Source organism: Oryza glaberrima, chromosome 3 (assembly GCF_000147395.1).
Source record: "Oryza glaberrima chromosome 3, OglaRS2, whole genome shotgun sequence".
NCBI lineage: Eukaryota > Viridiplantae > Streptophyta > Magnoliopsida > Poales > Poaceae > Oryza > Oryza glaberrima.
Window position 1 is genome coordinate 31,313,471 of NC_068328.1, and position 22,722 is coordinate 31,336,192.

The 22,722-nt window shown below is 44.2% G+C and overlaps 2 protein-coding genes across 2 annotated transcripts; both read right to left on the reverse strand.

Moving 5' to 3' along the window:
• Nucleotides 1–437: 437 nt before the first annotated feature.
• LOC127768409 (uncharacterized) lies at nucleotides 438–3,055 on the reverse strand. Its single transcript, XM_052293989.1, has 9 exons — nucleotides 2,759–3,055; nucleotides 2,610–2,671; nucleotides 2,468–2,529; nucleotides 1,523–2,366; nucleotides 1,356–1,445; nucleotides 1,189–1,266; nucleotides 1,048–1,107; nucleotides 780–949; nucleotides 438–705 (listed from the first exon to the last, which is right to left on the reverse strand). The coding sequence occupies exons 1-9, from the start codon at nucleotides 2,949–2,951 to the stop codon at nucleotides 624–626; spliced, it is 1,641 nt and encodes a 546-aa protein (XP_052149949.1). The 5' UTR covers nucleotides 2,952–3,055; the 3' UTR covers nucleotides 438–623.
• Nucleotides 3,056–10,702: 7,647 nt separating this feature from the next.
• LOC127768410 (transcription factor RAX3-like) lies at nucleotides 10,703–12,531 on the reverse strand. The gene is made up of 3 exons (XM_052293990.1): nucleotides 12,131–12,531; nucleotides 11,870–11,999; nucleotides 10,703–11,704 (listed from the first exon to the last, which is right to left on the reverse strand). Exons 1-3 carry the CDS (start codon nucleotides 12,264–12,266, stop codon nucleotides 11,005–11,007), a joined length of 966 nt encoding a protein of 321 aa, XP_052149950.1. The 5' UTR covers nucleotides 12,267–12,531; the 3' UTR covers nucleotides 10,703–11,004.
• Between the last annotated feature and the right edge of the window lie 10,191 nt (nucleotides 12,532–22,722).

Sequence of the window (22,722 nt, forward strand, 5' to 3'; positions counted from 1 at the left end):
GGCAGCCGTATCCGTAGGGGATGCGCCCCTTGCGTAGTACAGCTAACAGCTCTGTACACGCAGGCATATGCAGTGCGTCTCTGCGTGTGGTCCATGGATGGCATATCATATGGCATCTATCTCGGCCTCTGGCCGTGTGGCGAGATGGCGACGCTGTTCGACTTCGGTCTCTGCGTTTGGATGGATGCAGGGAGGAGGGCAGAGAGGGTCAGCTGCCTGGCTTGGATTGGTTGGGCGGCTGGGCATCTCGTGACATTCTGGATTCAAATTTATGTCCCTGCCATTCTGTATTTTGTTCAGCCAAGGCCAATGGGCTTGAATTTACAACACCAAGAACCATGTGAAATCAGATGCCGATCTGAATTTTCTCCTGGGTTGGGCCTCTTCTTCCCTGATTTTTCTTTCAGGTTACAAAATAATCTAGATGATGATGGTAGTACAGAGAAAAAAATTTCACTCAACATACCAATGGCATGGACAAAACAAGGGAACATGATACATCCTTGTTGGTGTGAGTGAGTGTGCAGACTAGAGAGTAGTTCAAGAATACAATGGAACGAATTCGACGCGGTAAATACATATTTTCATGCTTGGAGCTGACAATAAAACATTTGTCACTTCAGTTAAGCAGCAGCTGCTTGTAGCCTGGATAGTTTCACCGATGTACTCTTCTCTTTTCCAACCTTAGAAGGTGCCATGGAGCCACTGTGAAAACGCAAGAAAAATATTACATGATGGCAATTCTGTAAAACAATAACACTTTTTTTGTGGGGGCAAACCTTGTTATCTTGGTACTTCTTGTTGATGATGCTACTCTGGAAGCTCCCTGTGATTTCCCAACTGTTTTTCCATTCGTCATCGCAGGCTTCACCTTGTTGCAACGAATGCTGTTCAAGACCCTTTTGGCTTCATCAACCTGACCAGTTGCAACATTTCTGATTTGCTTCTTCTGGATATACAGTTTGCGCAGATCAGCAATTCAGCATGAGTGCTTTCTAAATTGATTTGGACCTGCAAATTATGTTTGGGGGAGATATCAATGCTCACCTGTTTCTCGCCGCACGTCGGTTTGTCTCGTCCCTTTCCGTCACGACACCTTCCTATTTGCTGCATCAGCGTACATGCATACAGATCAGTGGGTGACCACTACATTAGGAATCTTATAGTTGGTGCGCGTGAGCAACTTACCTGAACTGCGGCCGTGGAGTTGTTCTCGGTGAGCGTCTGGTGTCTTTCTGGATTTGCTTCTTTCAACACTCCTCTTTCCTAAAATTCAGAAGATGGAGTGAGGAAGGTTAGTGAACGAGTGAAACACTCCACAACAACGAGCTTTCACAATGTAACCAGTAACTCACATCAGTCCTTAGCCGAAATGGCTTCGGATTGGTAGTTTTCTTGAGCTTTCCTCCTTGCTCTGCGTTCAGTTTGCTCTGCATTTTGTCTACCTGCATATTGTCCATTACAGCATTTCAGTTTCAACATGTCTTAGCTACAGTAACAAAGAAGAAGGCAATTTCAGTACCTTCCGAGGGACATTCTCATTGTTCTCCAGCTGCTGCAGGTTTTCACCATCAGAATGCGAGATGATCACCATTTGTTCGGTTGGCTGATCAACATATGACAAATTCTCCTTATCGTCATCACAATTGTCAGCTTGTGATGTCTCCACCTCAATTCTGGATTCCTGCATCACCTCCTTCGGTTCCTCGCTGGAGCTCGCAGCTTCTGGACAAGCATTCTCATCTGCAGCTGTGTTCTCACGGCCATTTCTGTTCTCTTTACCAGCTTCAGAACTGGCATGTTGCAACGAGCAGCCTAGAATCTTCTTCTTCTTCCTCTCATCCGGCCTGGAATTTTGAGCTGCCTTGACACTCTTCACTGCAGTCTGGTCGCATTTCTTGGAACTCTTCGGATTCGATGACTGACAGAGGTATCTGCTAGGCACCTCCCGGCACGCCAAATTCAGCTTCCTCATCTTGGAGCAGACCTCGGACAGCGGCGGCGCCGCCTGGGCCTTCGCCGGCGTCTTGCTGGCGTCCTTCTTCGGCGTGGCCATGAACAGAGCTTTCGCGACGGTCCCCTTCCTCGCCGCCGCCGCGACGGGCTCCTGCTTCTGGTGCTTCACGCTGAGGAACGGATCCTGCATCGGCCGGACGGGCTTGCTCCTCGGCGTCGTCAGGGCTTTCTTCCTCGCGCCGGAGGCCTCCACCTTCGCCGCCTTGGTCCGGGTCGGAGACGCCCGCAGGGTGCAAATCCGGTGGGTCTTCAGCCTGGGCTTCGCCGCGGCCTCCGTCGCCGTGCTTAGCCTCGCGATCCGTGACCTTGGAGGCTTCGGCGGCGCGGAGTGCGGGCATTTCAGCATCGAGCTGCACCAGATCACGAGAGGATGGGCTACGTCAATCGGATGAACCAACCAACCACACAACAATTTCGACGCAGGCAGTGAGGGATGAATCGGAAATTCTACCTCTGGTTCCTCCTCCTGATCGCCTTCTGCAGCCGCACGTTGGGGCTCCTCGCTGCCATGACCTGCCACCATTAAAAACCACAAGGATTACAACCTCCCCTACCACGAAATCGCGCGCATACCAGGAAGAAGCAGCGCGCACCCGCATGAAGAAGCTCCTGTGCAGCGCCTCCGGGTCGACATGCTCGTGGTTCTGGTCACAACCTGCAATTCATCTCAAGAATTCAGCAATTTCATCTCAAGAAAATATTGCAGCGATGTGTGTGTGTGTGTGTGTGTGTGTTGCCGTACCGATGCGGAGGCAGAACCAGGAGGGGTCGTCGGAGGGGCGGGCGGCGTCGGGGGCGGTGAGGTCGACGAACTTGGGCGCCTCGATGTCCTCGTAGAACACGCGGTCGTACTCCTCCTCCTCCTCCTCCTCCTCGCCGTCGTCCTCCGCTCCCCGCGCCATGTCGCGCTTCGAGCTCGGGATCTCCATGACCATCTCGCTGTCCGATGGTGGGGGGAGGATTGGATTTGGGGGCGATGTGTTTTGCTTCAGTTGGGCCAATGGAATTTTTAGTGCGATCGACTGCTCGCGAACTAGCCGTTGGAGCGGCTCATTTTTGAAAGAACAAGAGAAAAAAAAACGAATGCTACCGGCACATGGCACGGTCTCCACGAGAGCCCATTAGCCGTTGGCACGCAGTAACAAGTGTGAAACTGAATCAGAAAATACCCGATGTAAAAAAACACCGGGTTCTGATGATCTGATCTGCGGTTATTTTTCCAGCAAAGGAGTCGAAGTAAATTCAGTGAGAACGAGATTGAGAAGATTGCTTGAAAGCTTATCACTGACAGGTTAACCATAATTTTTTTTGGGTGCAAGGTCATTACTTATAATGCCTTAATTCGGAGTAGAAAGAGAAGACGGTAAATAAAAGTTGAAGGTATACTGTCTCCTGAGCGACCCGATTAGGTTTTAACGGAGGCCCGTAAATATCGGGCCGAAACTAGCTGTCACACTCCGGCCCAATTAGAATGGAGCAGTTGAAGCCTCGCGGGCCTGCGGCCTCGGCCTGACAGCAACTTGGAAGGAATAAGTCTATTATTTTCCCTCACTCTTGCTCCTGATTTAATCGCCTTACTCAGCTACAAAACCAGGTATAAAGCCTCCCCCATCTTCGAAAATCGGGGCAAATCAACTCACGTGATGGTGTTGAAAACGGTGGCAATTTAATCATGGTCGACTCGATGAGTCAGCATGTGGGATCGACGTGTCAGTGAGTTCCTCTTCATCTCATCTTCTTCCTCACCTCTCCCCTTTCACTTTCAGCCTCCCTCCCTTTTAGTGGCTCCATTAGTTCACCGAGAAGGAAGGGGAGGCTACACCTTGATCCGGCTATGCAACATGTTGGACCAGCGCCGCTGCGCATGCCTCAAAAGGCCGTCGCGGCCATTAGGACGAAGCCGCAGCAGCCGGCAGCCAACGGGTACAACTACTTCTCCCTCCTAGCGGTGACCAACCACAGATCCTACGTTGGGTTCCTGAACCAGACCGTCATTGCAGACCAGGTGGTATGGAGGGTCTGCAAGGCGCGGAGGCGGCGAGCACGCCAAGCGATGTGCTGTGGCTGTGGCGTGGATGTGACATTGTCTAGGGCAGCAACAATAGTACGTGGATCCGGTGGACGACCTGTTCTACTATCTAGGGATGTAAGCGAACCGACCCACGAACCCACTTATATGTCAAATAAGTGATAACCCGCGGGTTTTCGCGTTGTGACTCGGGTTGACGCACAGAGAGGGGAGAGGTGAGAGGTGAGGAAGAAGATGAGATGAAGAGAAAGTTGTTGACATGTGGGTTTTATGTGGTAAAACCATCACGTCAGTTGAAACAGGAGCTGATTTGTATCTGTTTTTAGAGAAGGAAGAGGCATTGTACTTTTTGCGGTTGAGGTCGGTGTTTAAATAAGGGGAAAAAATTAGGGAGTCATAATAGACTTAAATTCCCAACTGAAACAGCCGCTAGGCCTGACGGAAATAAGGCCTGATGGGCCTATAAATGCCCAGGATTCCAGGCTTCCAGCCTCCTGGTCCAGCGCGGGCGGCCTCACCCCGCTCCGCTGTGCCGCCAAAATTTTCCCACCCAAGTGTGGGGATCGGAGGCTTGCGAAGGGGCGGAGGCGGAGGCGGAGGAGGCGGTGGAGACTCGAGACCCGGATCCTAGGGTTTCCTCGATCCGACGCATTTGCTCGAGCCGAATTCCTCTCCTGCGCGCGCGTCAGAGGTATCGATCCGGAGGTTTGCCCTTAATTTTTCCCCCTCCTGGATGGATCGTATGGTTCGCGCGATTCCTTCGAAAACCTAGTTCGTTGAACTAATCGAGACGGGTTCATGCGGGGAGAGGGGCATGTTTGGTGGTTGTTGGAGTGTTGGGGGTTGGGAATCGGTGGCGTTGTTGCTCTGTTTGCTCTGCAGATCTGCGGATCACATCGCGTGACGACAATGGCGGTTACCGGTAGTGCACGATTGGGTGAGGAATCATATATAGAGTTTAGGGAACGGGATGCTATTGAGGTGGCTAACACGGCTGTGATCTGGGATTAGGTCAGATAGAACGAGAGGTGGAGAAATTTTGTGTGTGGAATTTCGGTTTTTAGTTTTCATCTCTGTATGAAAAGAACATTTGAAGGTAGCTATGAGCCTATGAGTAGACACTAGTGTCTCTTGACTTGATAGTGCTATATTATTTTACATAGACATGTCCTTTTTTTAGATAAACATGCCCGTTTATTAATTAACGTCAATCAACTAGAAGATCGCTAGTTATGTTTGCAGTGATAGAAGCTGACTGGTGGTGTAAATTAGGTTGAAACTGTCCCTGTTAGGTGCCACGGTGAGATAATCGGGCCCATGAAATGTGCAATAGAACGTCTTCCGTTTGGCTTCTGCTAGTTGTATAGGGACTTAAACTGTATGATTAGACCAATGATGTACTGAAGTCAAGCATTCATTCAGTTTGATATGTTTGCAACTAGAGTTTACGTCTTATCCATTTATTCCTTGTGTCAATCAATACAGTGTTGCTACATTGAGATAGTGAGATAGCTTGAATTTTTGTTCGTTCATGCTCTTGCAGGTTTTTCAACTCTTGGCCAAATTGACCATATACAAGTTTTATTAATTAGAAAATACCTTATTGAACTGTAATCTTGATCTATTCAATCCAGTCAATAAATAACCATATTTAATCTTCTCATCCATACATATGGATGTACGGGAAGCTGCGCCTAGTGCAAATGGCCAGAGCGCTGGGTTGCGTGCATGCCCACCCACATTCGATCCCTATCAGCGGTCTACGCGCGTGTTCACCTCTCTTCTTAATAACATCAATATGAAAGCTTCTCCTTTCATATCCGGCTCATATGTATGAATGGTGCACTAGGACGTGGTTTTGTATTTGCAGGCATGTATTGTTGAAATCGTATCACAAGTGCCTTTGTTTACTGAAGTGAAATCCGCAAGCTCTATTTATAATCAGCTATAGACCTACATGTTGGAGAAACACCTTTACTGGTTAAGGGGCTGTCCTTTCCCCCTTTTTACTTTTCACAAGTAGGGGCCATCAGTTTATCAGAGACCATGAAAAGGGGTTCCAATCTTGTGCCGAAAGAGCAAATGGTAGATCTCTAGGCCTATTATAGCATTTCATCAATGTGTACCGTGTGTTCCTAAGGTGAAACCAGTTACATTGACTAAGGATGCAATATACTAACTTTGGATTCCTGTTTATTGGATCAAATTCACTTCTCATCACATCGTCTGGAATTTACTTAACCGGTTGAATTAATATCCATGAGAGGAGACACACAGCTAGTAACATACAAAACCAATTTTCAGAATAATTATGTTTACATGCCATAGAACATTACATGCATGTTGAACATGAACATGTTTTTATGGAGAAGCTTAGATATCTTATATGTCTCTGCTTGCATCTTTTGTTCACTTTGATGACATGCTGTCTGATCTGCTGCTGGATGAAATGTTACTCTGTAGGAATCATAAGTTAGCATGTTGATTCAATAATATTCCCTTATTCCATCATTTAATTTATAGAGAAGAATATTTTTAATGATATGTGTTCCATAATTATTTAATTAAGAACAGAGTGATCCAAGGATAATACCCTTTTTTCAAAGAATGGATCATCCTCGTGGAAATTGTGAGGGCTTTAAAGGTGGTAAGATCTCTTATACGTGAACAATATCATATTTCTTGAACTTTACCGTATCCTTCCTAGCTGTTTCATATGCTTGACAGTGTTGCATCACAACCACACTTTCTCCATTCATTTATCCTTTATATGATTTGATGGTTCAACAACAAACGTGACGCCCTTTTCAGCCCTGCAGCCAGATAATTACTTAAATTTTTTAATCTAACAAACTTGCTGTCATCCTAATAAAAAATAAGATGCATAATATATTTATTGAGGATAGAGTCATATGGAAGAAGATGGTCAGTGAGGTTACTATGATTATTCCTTTATCCTTCCTTGGACAACATAATCAGAGCCAGTTCGACTTCTTCCTCTTGTAATGGAATAATAATGAACAAGTTAGTAAAGTGGCTGCCTGTGACAGTCAATAAATTTACATAAGTGCATAGATTATATTACCCAGAGTGGGAGGAGGCCGCTAGATTAAAAAGCTTTTGGGTTAGTATCAGAAAAGTTAAGGAACATCAAAATCTATCTTAGTGACTGTCCCTGTCATGTAATAAACAACAAACCCTTCTCAGATTTCTTGAGTACTTTATCATCACAGTACTGGCTCTTTAGCTCTTGTCTCAGGTGCAGGCAATACTTGGCTATGCAATTAATTAACTCAGCTGTGTTGACGGCATGTGCCATCAAGTTGTGAATGTTTGACGTTTTGCAAGGCGCTCTTTCTAGCAGAAACCTAGTTGGGCAGGGATATTCTCACCACTTTACAGCCAGTGTATGGTTTTTATAGTGAATTTGGCTAGCTCTTAGGGGAAGTCGTTTTTTTGGTAATACGTGTAGCTTATCCTGTTGATAGTTCTTTGCTTGTGGGAGGTTCCTGTTACAACTTTCTGCAATTTTCTGTGCATCAGCTTCTCGTTTGCACAAAGCTTGCCATTTTTGCACTTATTTCTCTTTTTTTCTTGGCTGACTGATTTTATTCTGTTTTGAAAAATATGGTGTTCTGCAAATTAATTACCATATCTCTGTGTGGTATTGAATCAATCAGTGAAGCTAGGTTGCAAAGCAAGCAACCACCGGTCCACCGCCTAACAGTTTATGATAGCCATACTTACAAGTAACATGTGTTTGTCCCCTGATTCTAGCTAGCAACCTAGTAAAAGATATACATAGACACCAGTTATTTTTATCATCTTATAAAAAGGTTTAGCATTTTTCTGGAATTGTCAAGGAGAGACGAAAACAATAGTAACTGAAAAATATCATATATCAGTGAAGGCATATATTATATAGAATCTGAATAATTTTGTTTTGCTGTGGGAAAATTAAGTTGCTTTCACCTAACTGAAAAAATAAGACAGCCGGCAACTCTGGAATGGTAAAGGAATGAAAAAAGTACTTGGTTGTTTTGGTGTAGTTGCGTTAAGGGCCTAGCTGAATGAAAAACTGGCACTATCAAAATGTAAGTGTTTGAACTTATAGCAACACTATGGTTTACTCCTAAAACAGTGTTTAAGACCCAATTAAACTGAAATGCTGTTAAGCTGACCAGCTTTGTATGTTAGACATTTATATCTACTTAGTAAAAATTCTTGTCTAACAGAATAGGACAAACGATGCATGTCCATTATCTGGAACGCCACTTATTGCTCACTGACTCTAAAGCAGATGATCAACCAAACCAAAGTGTATGTAAATTCCCTGCAGTGTCACTGCTTACGTAACAGAGTCCTTGATTTTAAAAGATTTCATATAACATTACTTGCGCATATCTTTTACTTCTTTAGTACATCTATCTTATTTAACCACTGATTTTACATTGATTTTATCTATTCTAATTTAGGACAAACAGGATATTTGTAGGTTTGTCGCTCATGAATTGCTGCAGGGGTTAGAAATTGTATTGCTAATAGTTTTAATGTCATTTTGGTCTAACTTTTACATGCATATATGCATTTTGGAACATTTTTTGGCTGTGTGATAGTGTTCAATCAAGGGGAATATAACTCTCACGAGAACCATGTAGCACATAATATCTATTATAGCATTAGCATTTAGTTTTTTTTCTCCAAAATGAAAGGCAAGCTGTTGCCCCATTTGTGCAGGTGTTAGGTACCGATTGAAACTGAGCTGTTAAAGCAAGTGTACTTCAAGATGTCTCTAATGATGTGCTGTGGCCGTACGGGACATCATATTAACAAGCTATACTAATCATTGAACACGGCTGATAAGATGGCCATGAGGTGAGTGTCTCAGTTTAAATATTGTTTTAGTATAGCAGATGGTGGAAATGTCTAATTGCAATTACATAGATATAGGTCATAAGATGAGAAATCTATAATTAGCTATGGCAGACGACATTAATACATTATGATTAACAAATTACATAATGAAAATTAAGACGACCAATGTGATGACTTTTATTGATTGCCTCATGAAAATTCAATTCAAAGAAGTTTCATGTCACAACAGATGAGATGGATGGCCTTTGTCCTATCAACTCAATCATTTTAAATATGCCTACTCACCTATGTGGAGGTTAGGTAACCAAAGCAGCATTGACTTCATGCCCTTGTTGGTAGTCTGGTAGATTTACAGGTTCCTTTCTGGCTTGGACTGTGAATTAACCAACTTGACTCTTCTCAGGCATGCTCTGTAGTCTGTACTATACTATTTCTTTTCTAACTGATGATAGACTTGTTTGTCCATGCATGATGCCTCCTAACAATCATATAGACTGGGCCTCCTTTTGGTCTGAACTGTGAACTTCTTTTACCAAACAAAGCAACATATGTAAACTTGACCTTTCTGATTCGGCTGATTATTGGTGCCGATGAAAATAAGTTATGTTGATTTAATTGATCCACGTGATTTCTTAAATTAGCAAAACATATCTATCAAAGACATCAAATTGTATTGATCTATCTAATTTCTCGTAGATTCAGACCCTCCTATAACAAAACAGCTAGAAATGGTGATATTCGAAATTGGCAACTCATGTAAATGAACCATATCCATGTAACGTGTTTGTTGTTTAAACGCTATGGCTGTAATCACCCACAACATAAGAGTATTCTATCCTTTTTTTTTTACATTCTGTTATGTATTTCTTTTACATATTTATGAGGAACTCCTAAAAAGCATGCTCTTTACTTCATTTTATGCAAGCATCCGAATGGAAAAGGCAATGACGACATCTTGCTGGAACAATGTGTGGTGTCAATGATGGGAGAGGTCAGTTGAGTTTTCATTTTTCTAGAACAGTTAGCTGGGCTGACATTTTCCTTGGTCGTAGGAAGGGGCATGCTAGCTTAGTAATAGATATAAATATAGTTTGATTATTACCTGGGTAGAGGTCTGTTCTTTCCCCAGTACGACAACTAGTTGTTGAAGACAAATGTCAACTAATGATTATACCAACGCTTCACTTACTTGGCTACTGTACGGAATGAGAAATCAAACAAGCTAAGTCAAATAAACGTTTTGATAATTGCATATGACATCAAGAGAAATGAAGGTCCCGTATCATTTCAGACTCCAAAATTTCAAACTTGAACGGATTAGTCACCATAAATATATTTGACACTGCACATGAGGAAGTTTTTGCACAAACTAAATCTTAATCTCATGTGCCAGTAATGACATATCTTCTGGCACATAAATGCCCAGTGCCTTGGAATATCGAATAATAAATTATGGCTGTAGACACTTGAGTAATACTTGAGTAAACTGATTCTTCTCTCTTACCTTTGCATACAAAAGGGCAGGATATGTTAATATTGCGGATTCTGTAGATATGCTTGTCTTAGTATATTTCTTAATATCGCATGATGTATACTGTTTTTTTGGGCCAAATTTAAGCAAACATTAGAGAAATTTTTTTAAAGATAAGTGTGTGTACGTATAGCATGATCTTTAAAAAAAGGGGATATAATGCCCTATGGTACGTTATTAGGAACATAAAACAAATTTCTAGCTATAGCCCTAAGTCTTAAGTTTAGGTCAGTACTTGTCACTTGATACAAATTAAATACGCCAAAACACACCAAATTAAGCGACAGATAAATGCAACACGTACAGTCTAATGTAAAATGTTTCTGTAGGGCAGTAAGAGAGTAGAGGAAAATACCATTTAAAGACTAGACTCACATGAAGACACCTGGAAAATCAGGCATGCACCTATCTCTCATCTAGGAGTGGTGAGAGCTCGACCTTATTGCTCTTAGTTCAAAGAAGCTTGATCTCATCTTTCCCCATTAATTTCCCCATGAATGCTACAGATTTACACCACACAATCATGCATGTACACGGAAACACAACCAAATTGCTACTGCATCCCGAGGTCAGCTGGTTCTTCAACTAGGCAGTACTGCTGCATCCCTTGGGAGCTGGACGCCACAGCGTTATTAGGGCAAACCAACGGGCTCACCTCATTCCATCTCATGTTTTGGTGATCTCCCATCCCGAAGAGGCACTCGAGCCCGTCCAGCTTGACATGGTTGAAGTGGAAGCTCTCGTCCAGCTCCAGCGCCGGCAGCACGCTGGAGCACTGCATGCCGCCTTCGTTGAGCGGCACGCCGTGCGCCAATGGTGGCACGAAGCTTGGGGCTTCCTCGTACATTGGTGGTGGAGGTATGCATGGCGGTGCCGGCGAGGCCGCGAATGGGTTCCCTCCGAGCTTGAACAGAAGCTTCCGGATCGACTCATCGACATCGTCTCCCACACGGCCTCCTTCCACCACCATTGGTGCCGACATCGGGTGCACAGGCACGGCCATGGCGTGGTGGTGATGCCAAGTGTAATTGGCACCGGCAGCCAAGCCATCGGCTTCGTTTGCACCCCTGCTCGCTTCTTGTTTGATCTGCAAGTCGCTGGCAGCTGCTGCCGCCTGGCGCGCCAGGTGCTGCTGCTGCCTCTGATCCTTGCGCGACTGCTTGCCAAAGAGCTTCTTCTTGAGCCTCGTGTTCCAATAGTTCTTGATGTCATTGTCCGTCCGCCCCGGCAGCTGCGCTGCTATTATCGACCACCTGTGCCATGCATATATGGTCATGTCAGATCATAAATTGTACTACACTCTCATGCCCCATGTGCAACCTGCCTGCCTGCCTACCGGTTTCGCAGCTAATTCTACAGTTGAGTTGATCGTAGGAGTGACTAGACTTGTGTGTGCCCAGCTGAATTAGCAAGTATACCTGCTTCCTATGCTGATGTAGAGGCTGAGGATGATCCTGTCTTCCTCCTCCGAGAACCCGCCGTGCTTGATGTTCGGCCGGAGGTAGTTCAGCCACCGGAGGCGGCAGCTCTTGCCGCACCTTTTCAAACCTACATGTACAAACCCAAACCAACAAAGACACACATGCACTTGATTAGCTTTCTTCTACCACTATCGCTGCTGCTGCTGCTGCCACAACCACCACATCGACTCATGATTCATGAGAATTGCCAACACATACCGATCTTCTGGGGCAGGGCGATCCAGTTGCCGCCGGTGCCGTTCTGCTCGATGTAGGATTTGAGCTTCGCGTCCTCCTCCGGTGACCATGGCCCCTTCTTCACGCTCGCCTTGTCGCAGCACGGCGCTCTCCCCATGGCGTGTGGGTTATCCTCTATCTCCTCTTCTAGCTTTCAGGGGCTCTGATCTCTTGCGAGGTGTGCAGAGCAAAGCGTTGATTAGGGCCTAAACTTGGTTAGGCATGATGATGGCGAGGGTGGTGTGTTTATGTGCTCAAAAGGCAGACATGAGAGAGGGATAGAGGATTGTATTATTGCCACGGGAAAAGGGGGCTGCGTGTGATGGTAATAAAATACGGTTTAATTTGTGGTGGTGTGATCTGGGTTGCTTTCTTTCTAATTGTTGTTTCCCTTGGATTAGAATCTCCATCATGCGGCCATCAGCAAGGCAGCAGCTTATTGCTGGCCTCTTCCTTGGACCTGGTCTTTGTGCACCGTATGCTTCAAGTTTTCATGTCTGATCCAATTCCTTTGGTTCATGCTGTGTACTACTCTTGCACACATATATACTGTATTGCAGACAACCAGACAGTGGCCAGTTCAATATAGTGTAAAAATCATAACCTGGAAGTGCAACCCATGTACACTATATAATCTTTTGTTTTGCAAAATGTAATGTATTTTTAATTTCCATTATGGGAGAGAAGAAATAAGTTTTGCAAGATTACATGCTGAATAGTGAAATAACATTCTTAGAACACCCATCTAACTATGCATTGTAAATAAAATGCATGCATTTCATCGTATAAAAGCATCATTTCTTAAAGAAAGGTAGTGCCCAACTGCCCATCCTTCTTCGATCAGTTTGGTAGAATATTTGGTAGAAGCATAGTAACTTACATAGCACAGACTAGCTAGAAACAAGTACAGTGCTTGCATTTTCTAAAAATATCCCTGTTTCCAATATCAGGTACAACAATCAGGTGGCATGATTGGTCTTCACATTACCTCTTCTCTAGCTGGATCCTAATCCTGCTGCAGAAGTTCTGTTCATAATTTGCTCTGGTGTGTCGCAAAACCTTTGTGCTATTTTTTCAAGGGGAGTGGGATTTTTCTGCTATCTTTTGGAGTAGCCATTTGATGTGTGATTGCCATCCATTTATGCATACCAACCCAGCGAGCATACTATCATATTCAACATAATTTTTGTGTCTCGATTGAGCTACTTGTGGATAGTAAGTCAATTAAATAAGTTGCTTGATTTCCAAGTGCTTTGAAATATACTCACCGAATAAACGAGTCATTGGCATCTGGCATTTGGCCTTCCTTGCTCCCTTTACTCCTTCAGTCACTGTCAATGCTATGGTGTAATGGATGATGTAGGCTGGCTTGCATCAGGGTAGATTTTCTGTTAATTTGTGTTGTATTGGTATTCTTGTTCTGTTCTACTCAATCTTTACATTGTTCGTGCTGATCTTTTAGTTGGTCCAGTTTGGACCGTGGCTCTTGTATGATTTATTTATACTTTAGTTTTAGAAAAATAATTCATGTTAATGAAACGTGGAAGACCAAATTGGTCCTACTGATTGATTATATATCATAAATAAAGTTCCAAAGCTAATTTACATCATTGTGCCATATTACATTGTAAGCCATATTTGGATGTTTGGAAAATAACTTGGTATTGCTCTATGGATAAATGATTTCAATTGATAAAGAATTTGACATATCAATAGATCACCAGGTGGCCACCTTGCTCGAGTTATAAGATGGGAGGTGTTTGATCCTGTTTTTATGTTTTTTCCTTTGTCATCTGGTCAAACGCTTCTTCTGTTTTTGAACTGTTGTACATTATATTGTTAGGAATTTGGAAAGCATTCGAGGTTAATGTACCATGCCATCCTGTACTAATCCCTACCTCTGATTTATGCCTTTCCTATTCAATAGCTTGTTTACTGATTTATTGCAATAATCCGGTGAAGTGACCGTTTGAATGATATATACTGTATTTTGACAAATCTGTGAGCTTCCAGCTGTTGAGTTTAACATTGAAACTGCAACGCCTTTTGTCGTTGGTTTGAATTCTTGCTGTATTTACTTATGGTATTAGTATCATTCATGTGTGAGGACTAAGGAAGTAAAAAGTTGTTTCTATATATGACTGCAGGTTTGTAAGTGAAGTCATCTGGAGGTCTGGACACGAGAAAGTGACATCCGAGCAAAAGATTGATCAGACGGGTCAGGAGCTTTGACACGTAATTATATATTAACCATTTCACATTCTGAAGGACCTCTCTGAAAGTAACTTGGAATGGTGGGTGTGATTAGGCTTTGTTTGTCATTTAGCTGTCAATCTTTTCTTGAGAGGCTATCTTTTTTTGAGAGGATCTTGAAAAGCTATATCATCTAGTAAAGGAAAACGGGCTCATCCTATATGGAATAAAACTGTAACATGAGAAAGATAAGTCCACTCCTGGACAGCATTCCTGAAAGGCATAAATGGGCTCCAGATGGTGTCCACTCCTGGACAGCACTCCTGAAAGGCATAAATGGGCTCCAGATGGTTTAACTGGGCTGAATCCTGACTACTCCATACAACGCAATATGTTTGGAAGCACTACCAGTTTGTGTTGGGCTGATATTCTGGCTGTGGATGAATGGCAGCAATGCAAGGCCCAGTTTCTGCTCCTTACATGTTTAATCTGACCGCCAGTGTACGGCCGAAGCATTTGTATTTACCAGAGTTGGAACACTGACTTATTGCTTCCATGTTCTCTTGTCAGCAGGAAGTAGGATGGCCGGATGCATGCGGAAGCTGCTGCTGCTGCCGCTGCACACAACTACACAAGCACCAGGTCGATGGAGGCTGCACAATGTACTGGCCACGTTCTTGCACGTGGCCCGTGGCCGCTCAAAGCTTCTGGCTTGCATACATGGGGCCTCACTGGTTAGTTACCACTATACGTTTCTACTCCTGCACTGATCCCTGCTTTATTGAAATTTTGCTACTATCTCCATCCTAAAATGTTTTATTTTTAGCACAATACTTTGTCTCAAGATAAAACTATTTCTTCACATACCTTCTCCTTTCAACCAATCACAATCATTCTATTTTATCTACTTTCTCCTCTCAATTAATCACACATTTCTTTCAATTATTTTCACCTACTTTCTTAATACTCGTGTCAATCTAAAAAGTGCTTACATTTAAAGATGGAGGAAGTAGTTCTGGCATTAATATCTTAAATAAATCTACTACTTCCTTCATGCCAAAATTTAAGTATTTTTTTAGGTTGGCACGGGTATTAAGAAAATATGTGAGAATGATTTGAGAAAGTGTGTGATTGGTTAAGAATATAAAGTGCCCCCTCCGTCCCCAAAAAAGTCTAATCCTAGCACACATGCGTGTCCAGGCTGGAGCTAGAGTTTGTCTTTTTTTGTTAGGACAGAGTAGTAGATGAAAGAAAATGGTTATGATTGGTTGAGAGGAGAAGGTAGGTTGAGAAATGACTTTATTTTGGGACAAGGTCCTATGCTAGAAAGCTACATTTTAGAACGGATGTAGTACTAAGTAACCTTATTGGGCCAGGCCAGTTAATATAACTACTCACCATAATATCTATATTTCACTCCTATGTATATATGTTAAATGGTTGAGTGAACTAATAATATACGAAGCCACATAAAATAGCACATATGAGACAAAATACGTATAAGTAGCTGATCCCTCACTCTAGCTTTATTAGGCCATTCATAATACAAGCCACTCCAATAAGGATCTCAAAGTTGAGGCCACACATTCTCTCCTATAGTGAAAAAGTTGCTGAATTAAGTCATGTTTTCAATTTTGCATGTCAACCTCTCATATTTTCTATTTTAGTCAAATTTTGTGTGATTACGACTAAAATTTACACTAAACACCCTTAAAACTAGAAACTATTATAAAATAGCTCCCTTGACCTAATCTCGTAGATATTGTATAGACCCATCCCCAGCCACTCCATGAAATCCCCATTTACCGACGGCTCCTCCCATTGCCTTCGTCACTCCCTACCCTCCATCGGCTCCCATCTCCCCTCCCCTTCTTGTCAACATTGCTCTCTTCTTCACCTCTAGTCGCATGCCTCCTATCTGGCCTTGCATTGGCCGAGTGAACAAGGGTGTGAACAAGCTCAGTGATGAGGAGGAAGCCGAATGCCCTTGCGGATTCCTATGCCATGGGGAGTCCTTCCTCGCTAGTTCCCGTGGCCATCCATTTTCTCTCCTTCTCAAATCGATGACCACGGCTCTAGGGTGGCTATAGCTAGTGGCTATCAAATTCGGCCATGACGTGAGCTTCGAGCCGACATGAATTGGGGGATGGCGTGGTAGGTGCACTCTAGCTTGCTAGATGCGCTTTAGCTTGTTAGTGGCAGCATCCCACGCTCTCCCCTCTCCACTCTCTCCTACATCCAAGGTCAACGTGGCTCGTGGTATTGGCCTTTGCTCGGTCTGTAGGGGCACCCGCACCCTTCAGAGGGCATGAAGAATCCGAAGGGCTTGCACAAACTTAGCCAACCTAGCATCATCGCACCGATATGACAAGCTGGAGGCACTCGACCACTTCTTATATCTGCACTGTGTATGACCTTACAAGAAATCTTATGATAGGTGACGTTTCACTTACGTCACAAACTGAAATTTACGTCATGATTTGAAATTTGTGATGCTTGCGTGACGAAAATTCATTCGTCACCTATCATGCGTCTCTAATGAAGTTTTATGATGAAAACTTGTTTTTTTGTCACTAATCTAGTGACGATCCTTCTATCGTCATTGAGTCTATGACGCCCATTTTTGTCATTATTGAGCTCAGAAATCGTTATAACTCACTAAACTTTGATGAGTGTACAGATGCCATGTCGGATAGAAAACGTCATAAAATTTTAGCACACGATGACGTGGAGCTGATATGGCAGAGTTTTTTTTGTCAATTTATTTCGTCACAAAATTTCTTGTGGCCTGCCAAGGCCCATACAATGATCAACATGTTTAGGAAAAAGTATACTTTGAGTCCCTCAACTATCGCCCGAGTATGATTCATGTCCTCTAACCACAAAATCAGGTATATCGACTCCTCCAACTATCAAAACCGGTACAAACAATACCCTGGGTGGTTTTGGATGACGTGGCGCCTACATGGCGCTCTTGATCGAGTCTTTATCCTACGTGGCTCTTACATGGCATTAGAATAAAAAAATAAAAAGAAATATGTGGGACCCATATATCATTCACACAAATAAAGTATTGTGGGACCTACATGTCATCCTCCTCCTCCTTCCCTTCTTCCTCCTCCATCCCCTCCTCTCTCTCTCCCCTGGCCTTTCTCTTCGGTGGGGAGCGGCCGCGGCAGTGGCAGCGGGCGGCGGTGGGGGCGGCGGTAGGGAGCGGCAGCGGCGGCGGTACATGGGTGAGCTGAAGCGTGCCCTCGACGCGCGCTGCCACATGTTGCTCGAGATGCCGACGGGCACCGGCAAGACGGCGGCGAGCTCTTCCCCATGTGCGCGGACGGCCGGGAGCTCCTTGCTCAAGCGCGGACGCCGGCGAGCTCCTCCCTCGTCGCGCGAAAGGCCGGGAGCTCCTCCCCCGCGCGCGGACGCCGGTGAGCTCCTCCCGTGGCGCCCGAAAGGCTGGGAGCTCCTCCCCGCACGCGGACGCTGGCGAGCTCCTTTCTTGGCGCGTGGAGGGCCGAGAGCTCCTCCCCCGCGCGTGGACACCGGCGAGCTCCTCCCCCGGCGTGTGGACGGCCGATTGCACCTCCCCGCGCGCGGATGCCGGCGAGCTCCTCCCCCGGCGGGCGGATGGCCGGTTGCTCCTCCCCCGCGCGCGGACGCTGACGAGCTCCTCCCCCGGCGTGCGGACGACCGGGAGCTCCACCACCGTCGCGCGGACGGCAAGCTCTTCCCCTAGCATGCGGACGGCCGGGAGCTCACATGTGGAAAAGATGACATGTGGGGCCCACTATTTTTTTTTGTGTGAATGACATGTCGGCCCCATAATTTTTTGTTTTTTGTTTTTACTCTTGTGCCAGATAAGCGACACGTCGACGACACGCTGGACGAAGACCGGTCAACACCGCCACGTGGTCGCCACGTCAGCCTAAACCGCCTCCAAAACCACCCAGAGGCATAGTTTGCACTGGTTTTGATGGTTGGAGGAGTCGATATGCCCGGTTTTGTGGTTGGAGGTCATGAATCATACTCGGGTCATAGTTCAGGGAGTCGAATTATACTTTTTCCACATGTTTATGGGTCATGCCTAGTTGCAAGCCTGATTAGATTTAGGCCTGGCCCATCTAAAACGCATCAAATTACACAATATTTTCATCCCACTTGTATTTATATGCATTTGCATTGGAATCAACTAATGAGTGGGCCCAGAAAATTCGAAAGGCCCACATAGGCCCAAGCATTATACAATCACGTATTCAGCCACCTTATCAGCCAATTTTTAGCCCAATTATCATCCAATACACAACCCAACTAACATCCAGGAAATCTCAAATCTTAGAGCAGGTACAATAGCAGGCTATTAGCCAGCTGTAAACATATTTTAATGAGATAAAGGATGAGAGAGAAGATCAGCGGGCTACAGATATGTAGCCAGCTGCAGTGCAGACTTCAAGACGCAGTATGTGTATGATAGGTGGGACCATATATTAATAGTATAGTAAGCAACTATTGTATGAATTGGCTATTAGACTAGCTATAGATAAATTGGAGTTAGTAGTGGGCTACACTATTAAACTTGCTCTTATAGCCCAATTAACGACCAAATTCAGTCACATGTTCTAATATAAGCACAGATTCATTAGCCAACACAAACATCACAAGTTCATTGACCAAAACAGGTTCAATTACATCGATACAGCATCAGTACATTGCGCATATCATCATCGACCAAATCCAGCCATCGCTAGTGACCAAAATGACGTCACATGTCCAAATAGTCGTTTACATTCACTAACCAAAACAAAGTCACATGTCCAGATCACACCAACCACAAAACTAGTCATCTTAACATGAATCAGCATGGGGACATTTAGAGGATAGACAAACCTTACTGAGGCTGACCAAAAGAGGGAGTATTGAGGCCAATTAAACGACGAAGGCCATTTGTCTCCTTTGGTGACTTCTTTAAAATTTCAATCTCTTCCAGTTGTTGCTTCCTTTCTTCTTGTGATTCTTCTACCGTTTTCTTCATGGTAAAATAGTATTTATGGGTTAATACAGAAGAAACTAGCTACATGCAGAACAAAATAGATAGGTGCAATATTTATGTATGCAAACAGTGAGGTAAGTTCAAGTACTCAGCAATGTCTCTTGGATTTAAAAATTAGAAGCTTACTGTAAAGCATAGGAGTATATAACTTGCACCGTGCATGTACAGATGTGTACTAGCAAAATAGTGAGCCAACTGAGCATCCATGCATCCATCCACCCTGAGTCTATGGGTACTCAAAATGATATGATTGGTGACAAGTCTTCCTGTCCCATCTTTACTTTTAAAGATAAGATTCTTTGATTAATTACATTCTACTACCAATAATATCCAAAAGATATCTCAGGTAATACTTGTACGCTGATTTGATTTTACAAGGCCACCTGCACAGACGTTATGTGAGCAGCTTTTCAACAAAAAACAACTCGGTGATTAAATCACCTATCCGATGACTGTGGCGGCTATGCAAAATAGCGACGTTCGATGATGCATGTGGCCTGTGGCGTTTAATTTCCATCAGAAATGGGTTCCCAGGATAAAGGTTTATTAGAAATAGACGTGCGTCTGCGTCCATTGTATTTCTATTTAATTAGTATATTCACTACCTATCCGCTCATTTGATTTAGTCTAAGATTAGGTCAAACTTTAACCATCATTCTTTTTATGAAAATAATTTTGACATAGAATAAAAGTGTATTAATAAATACAATCATATTTTCTATACAACTATATCAATTAATCTACGCTATTATAATTTAGATAGACTGTAATGCCTTACCCTTTTTCTTCGATTAATGTGAAAGTTTCTACCTATAGAGCAAACATGGTGTAGCCTTTTTTCTGCTATTTTTATATAAATGGATTATTTGAAAATGTTATTTATGGTGAACGTTTTGAAAGTTTAACCAAAAAAATCTTATTTTAAAAGTCATATTTATGAATGTAGTAATTAATAGCGTGTATAATGCAATTTCAAAAGTCTGAAATTAAATAAACACATTCCTTTATATTCATTGATGCAATACTCATTTTTATCCTTTTTTAAGGTGTTTAGAGGTGCGGAAATGCTATACCACGGGATACCGTCCCGAGCGCGTGGGACGGTATCGCCTCCTCCTGCACTATCTCCTTGAGCCATGTCTTCTCCGCGTGCGTCACTGCTGCTGATGGTGTGCCTCCTATTGTTGTTACTCTGCTCCAGTGAGAGCTATTGCTGATGCATGACTCCTGTTGTTGCTATTGCTTTGCTCCGGCAAGACGATGAGGAGCGTCAACGACGCCCGGTGGTGCGAGACGGCAAGACAATGAGTATGTGCATGGCGAGTCGGCGACAAGACGACATGATGATGGCTTCATGGTCGCGGTCATTGCCTGCTCGTCGCTACCGCCTGTGACCGCGCCGATGCGAACGCTCGATGATGATGTGGGGATGTGGACGGTGGAGGACGCGGCCTCGGCGACGAGCTCCGGCATGGGGCATGGATGGTGGAGGACGCGGCCGCCAGCGATGAGCTCGGCGTGGGGCGTGGCGGAGGAGGACGCGGCCACCGGCGACGAGCTCCGACGTGGAACGTGGATGGCGGAGGATGTGGCCGCGCCGGCGACGATCTCCGGCGTGGACCGTGGAGGATGCCGCTGCCGGCGACAAGCTCTGGCACGAGACATGGACGGTGGGATCACCGGCGACGATCTCCGGCGTGGATCGTGGAGGATGTCGCCACCGGCGACAAGCTCCGGCACGAGACGTGGACGGTGGGATCACCGGCGACGATCTCCGGCGTGGATCGTGGAGGATGCCGCCGCCGGCGACAAGCTCCGGCACGAGACGTGGACGGTGGGATCACCGGCGACGACGCTTTAGGTGCCTGGCTCCTGATACCTTGCAAGTATCACCTAATACATGGTAGGAATCGCCTGATACTTGACAGGTTTCACCTGATACTTCGCAAGTATCACATGATACGTGATAGGAATCGCCTGATACCTTATAGGTATCACCTGATACCTCGGAAGTATCTCCTGATAAAGGTTAGGTATTAGGACATGATACCTCAGAGGTATCAGGACCTGATACCTAACTGGTATCATCCCGTCCCAACGGGATTCCGTTGTATAGCAACTCCCTTAGAGGTATGGTAAAATTACATTTTGTTACCTTCAAAATACTCCCTTTTTTTAATAAACGATGTCATTGATTTTTGGTATAACGGCTGGTTATTTGTATTATTCACAAAATAAATATCATTTATTTTATTGTGATTTGTTCTATAACTTAAAAAAAACTTTAAAACATGACTTATATTGTTCATATTTACACTATTTTTTTAATAAGATTTTCCTGTTTGTGCTACTGTTTCCGTTTACTCTAGAGTCTGGAAGATGGGCAGTTATTATAGCTCTAAACACGCCCACGTGCTGTGCCGCGCGCTATGCCTGGCGGAGTGTCTGTGGCTGCCTAATTAGCGGAAACTAACTATCCGTATACTTGTGCATCCTTCGACGTGGATTTGACAGGACGAGCTGAGCTCGTAGGAAGGATCGGAGCTAACTACTCGAGGTCTCGATGACTGTAAGTATACTGTAATTCTGATATATCTGATGCTATTAGCACAACTGACGATGTACTAGGTAGTACTAAGAGCAGGTACAATAGCTCTATTAAACCGGCTCCAAAACCTGCTAACCAGTTTAATCAGTGATTAAGGAAAGAAATTCGTCAATAATGAAACAAGCGGGCGCTTGTTTTACCGCCAGCGCTTGCACAACACCCGAAACCATATAGCCCGCATGCAGCCAGAAGAGGTAATAAAAAATACATTATGTGGTCAACAACTGATGTATAAGTATTTAATGTATGTATGCTTTAACCAAGGCAGCTTATAGGTAACTTGTAGTTTGCTTATTGTATGAGTTAGCTCTACTTGACATGACAAAATTTTGGAGCTTGCTGCTAGCTGCACTATTGGCCTTGCTCTAAACAGCTGAATTTCTGATATGATATCTGAGGTTAGGAGATATCTCTAGCTATATAGAGTGGCCACATCGATGCACAGTTCCATCACATTACTTTTCCCAGAATCTTTCCATCTTAGTGAAAAGAAGTTAAGGACCTCGACCGCTCAACGCATGAAACTAACACACAACTGCTGTAGACTGTAGCTCTCTCGTACGTCCCGTCCACTGTCCTGTTGCTGTTCATGAGACGCCTTGTACTGCAAACGCTGCTATACGAACTCCCACCATCCCAAAATAAGTGCATTTGTGTACTAACCGTTCGTCTTATTTGAAATTTTTTTATTAGTATTTTTATTGCTATTAGATGATAAAACATGAA

Bases quoted from the DNA above. Each gene is read 5' to 3' on its own strand.
- LOC127768409 (XM_052293989.1), bottom strand. From the start codon at position 2,951: ATGGTCATGGAGATCCCGAGCTCGAAGCGCGACATGGCGCGGGGAGCG. The intron at 950-1,047 runs GTGAGCATTGAT...CTGTATATCCAG, and splicing joins CGACGTGCGGCGAGAAACAG to AAGAAGCAAATCAGAAATGT. The intron at 706-779 runs GTTTGCCCCCAC...GCGTTTTCACAG, and splicing joins AGAAGTACCAAGATAACAAG to TGGCTCCATGGCACCTTCTA.
- LOC127768410 (XM_052293990.1), bottom strand. From the start codon at position 12,266: ATGGGGAGAGCGCCGTGCTGCGACAAGGCGAGCGTGAAGAAGGGGCCA. The intron at 12,000-12,130 runs GTATGTGTTGGC...TTGTACATGTAG, and splicing joins CGCCCTGCCCCAGAAGATCG to GTTTGAAAAGGTGCGGCAAG. The intron at 11,705-11,869 runs GTATACTTGCTA...TGCATGGCACAG, and splicing joins TACATCAGCATAGGAAGCAG to GTGGTCGATAATAGCAGCGC.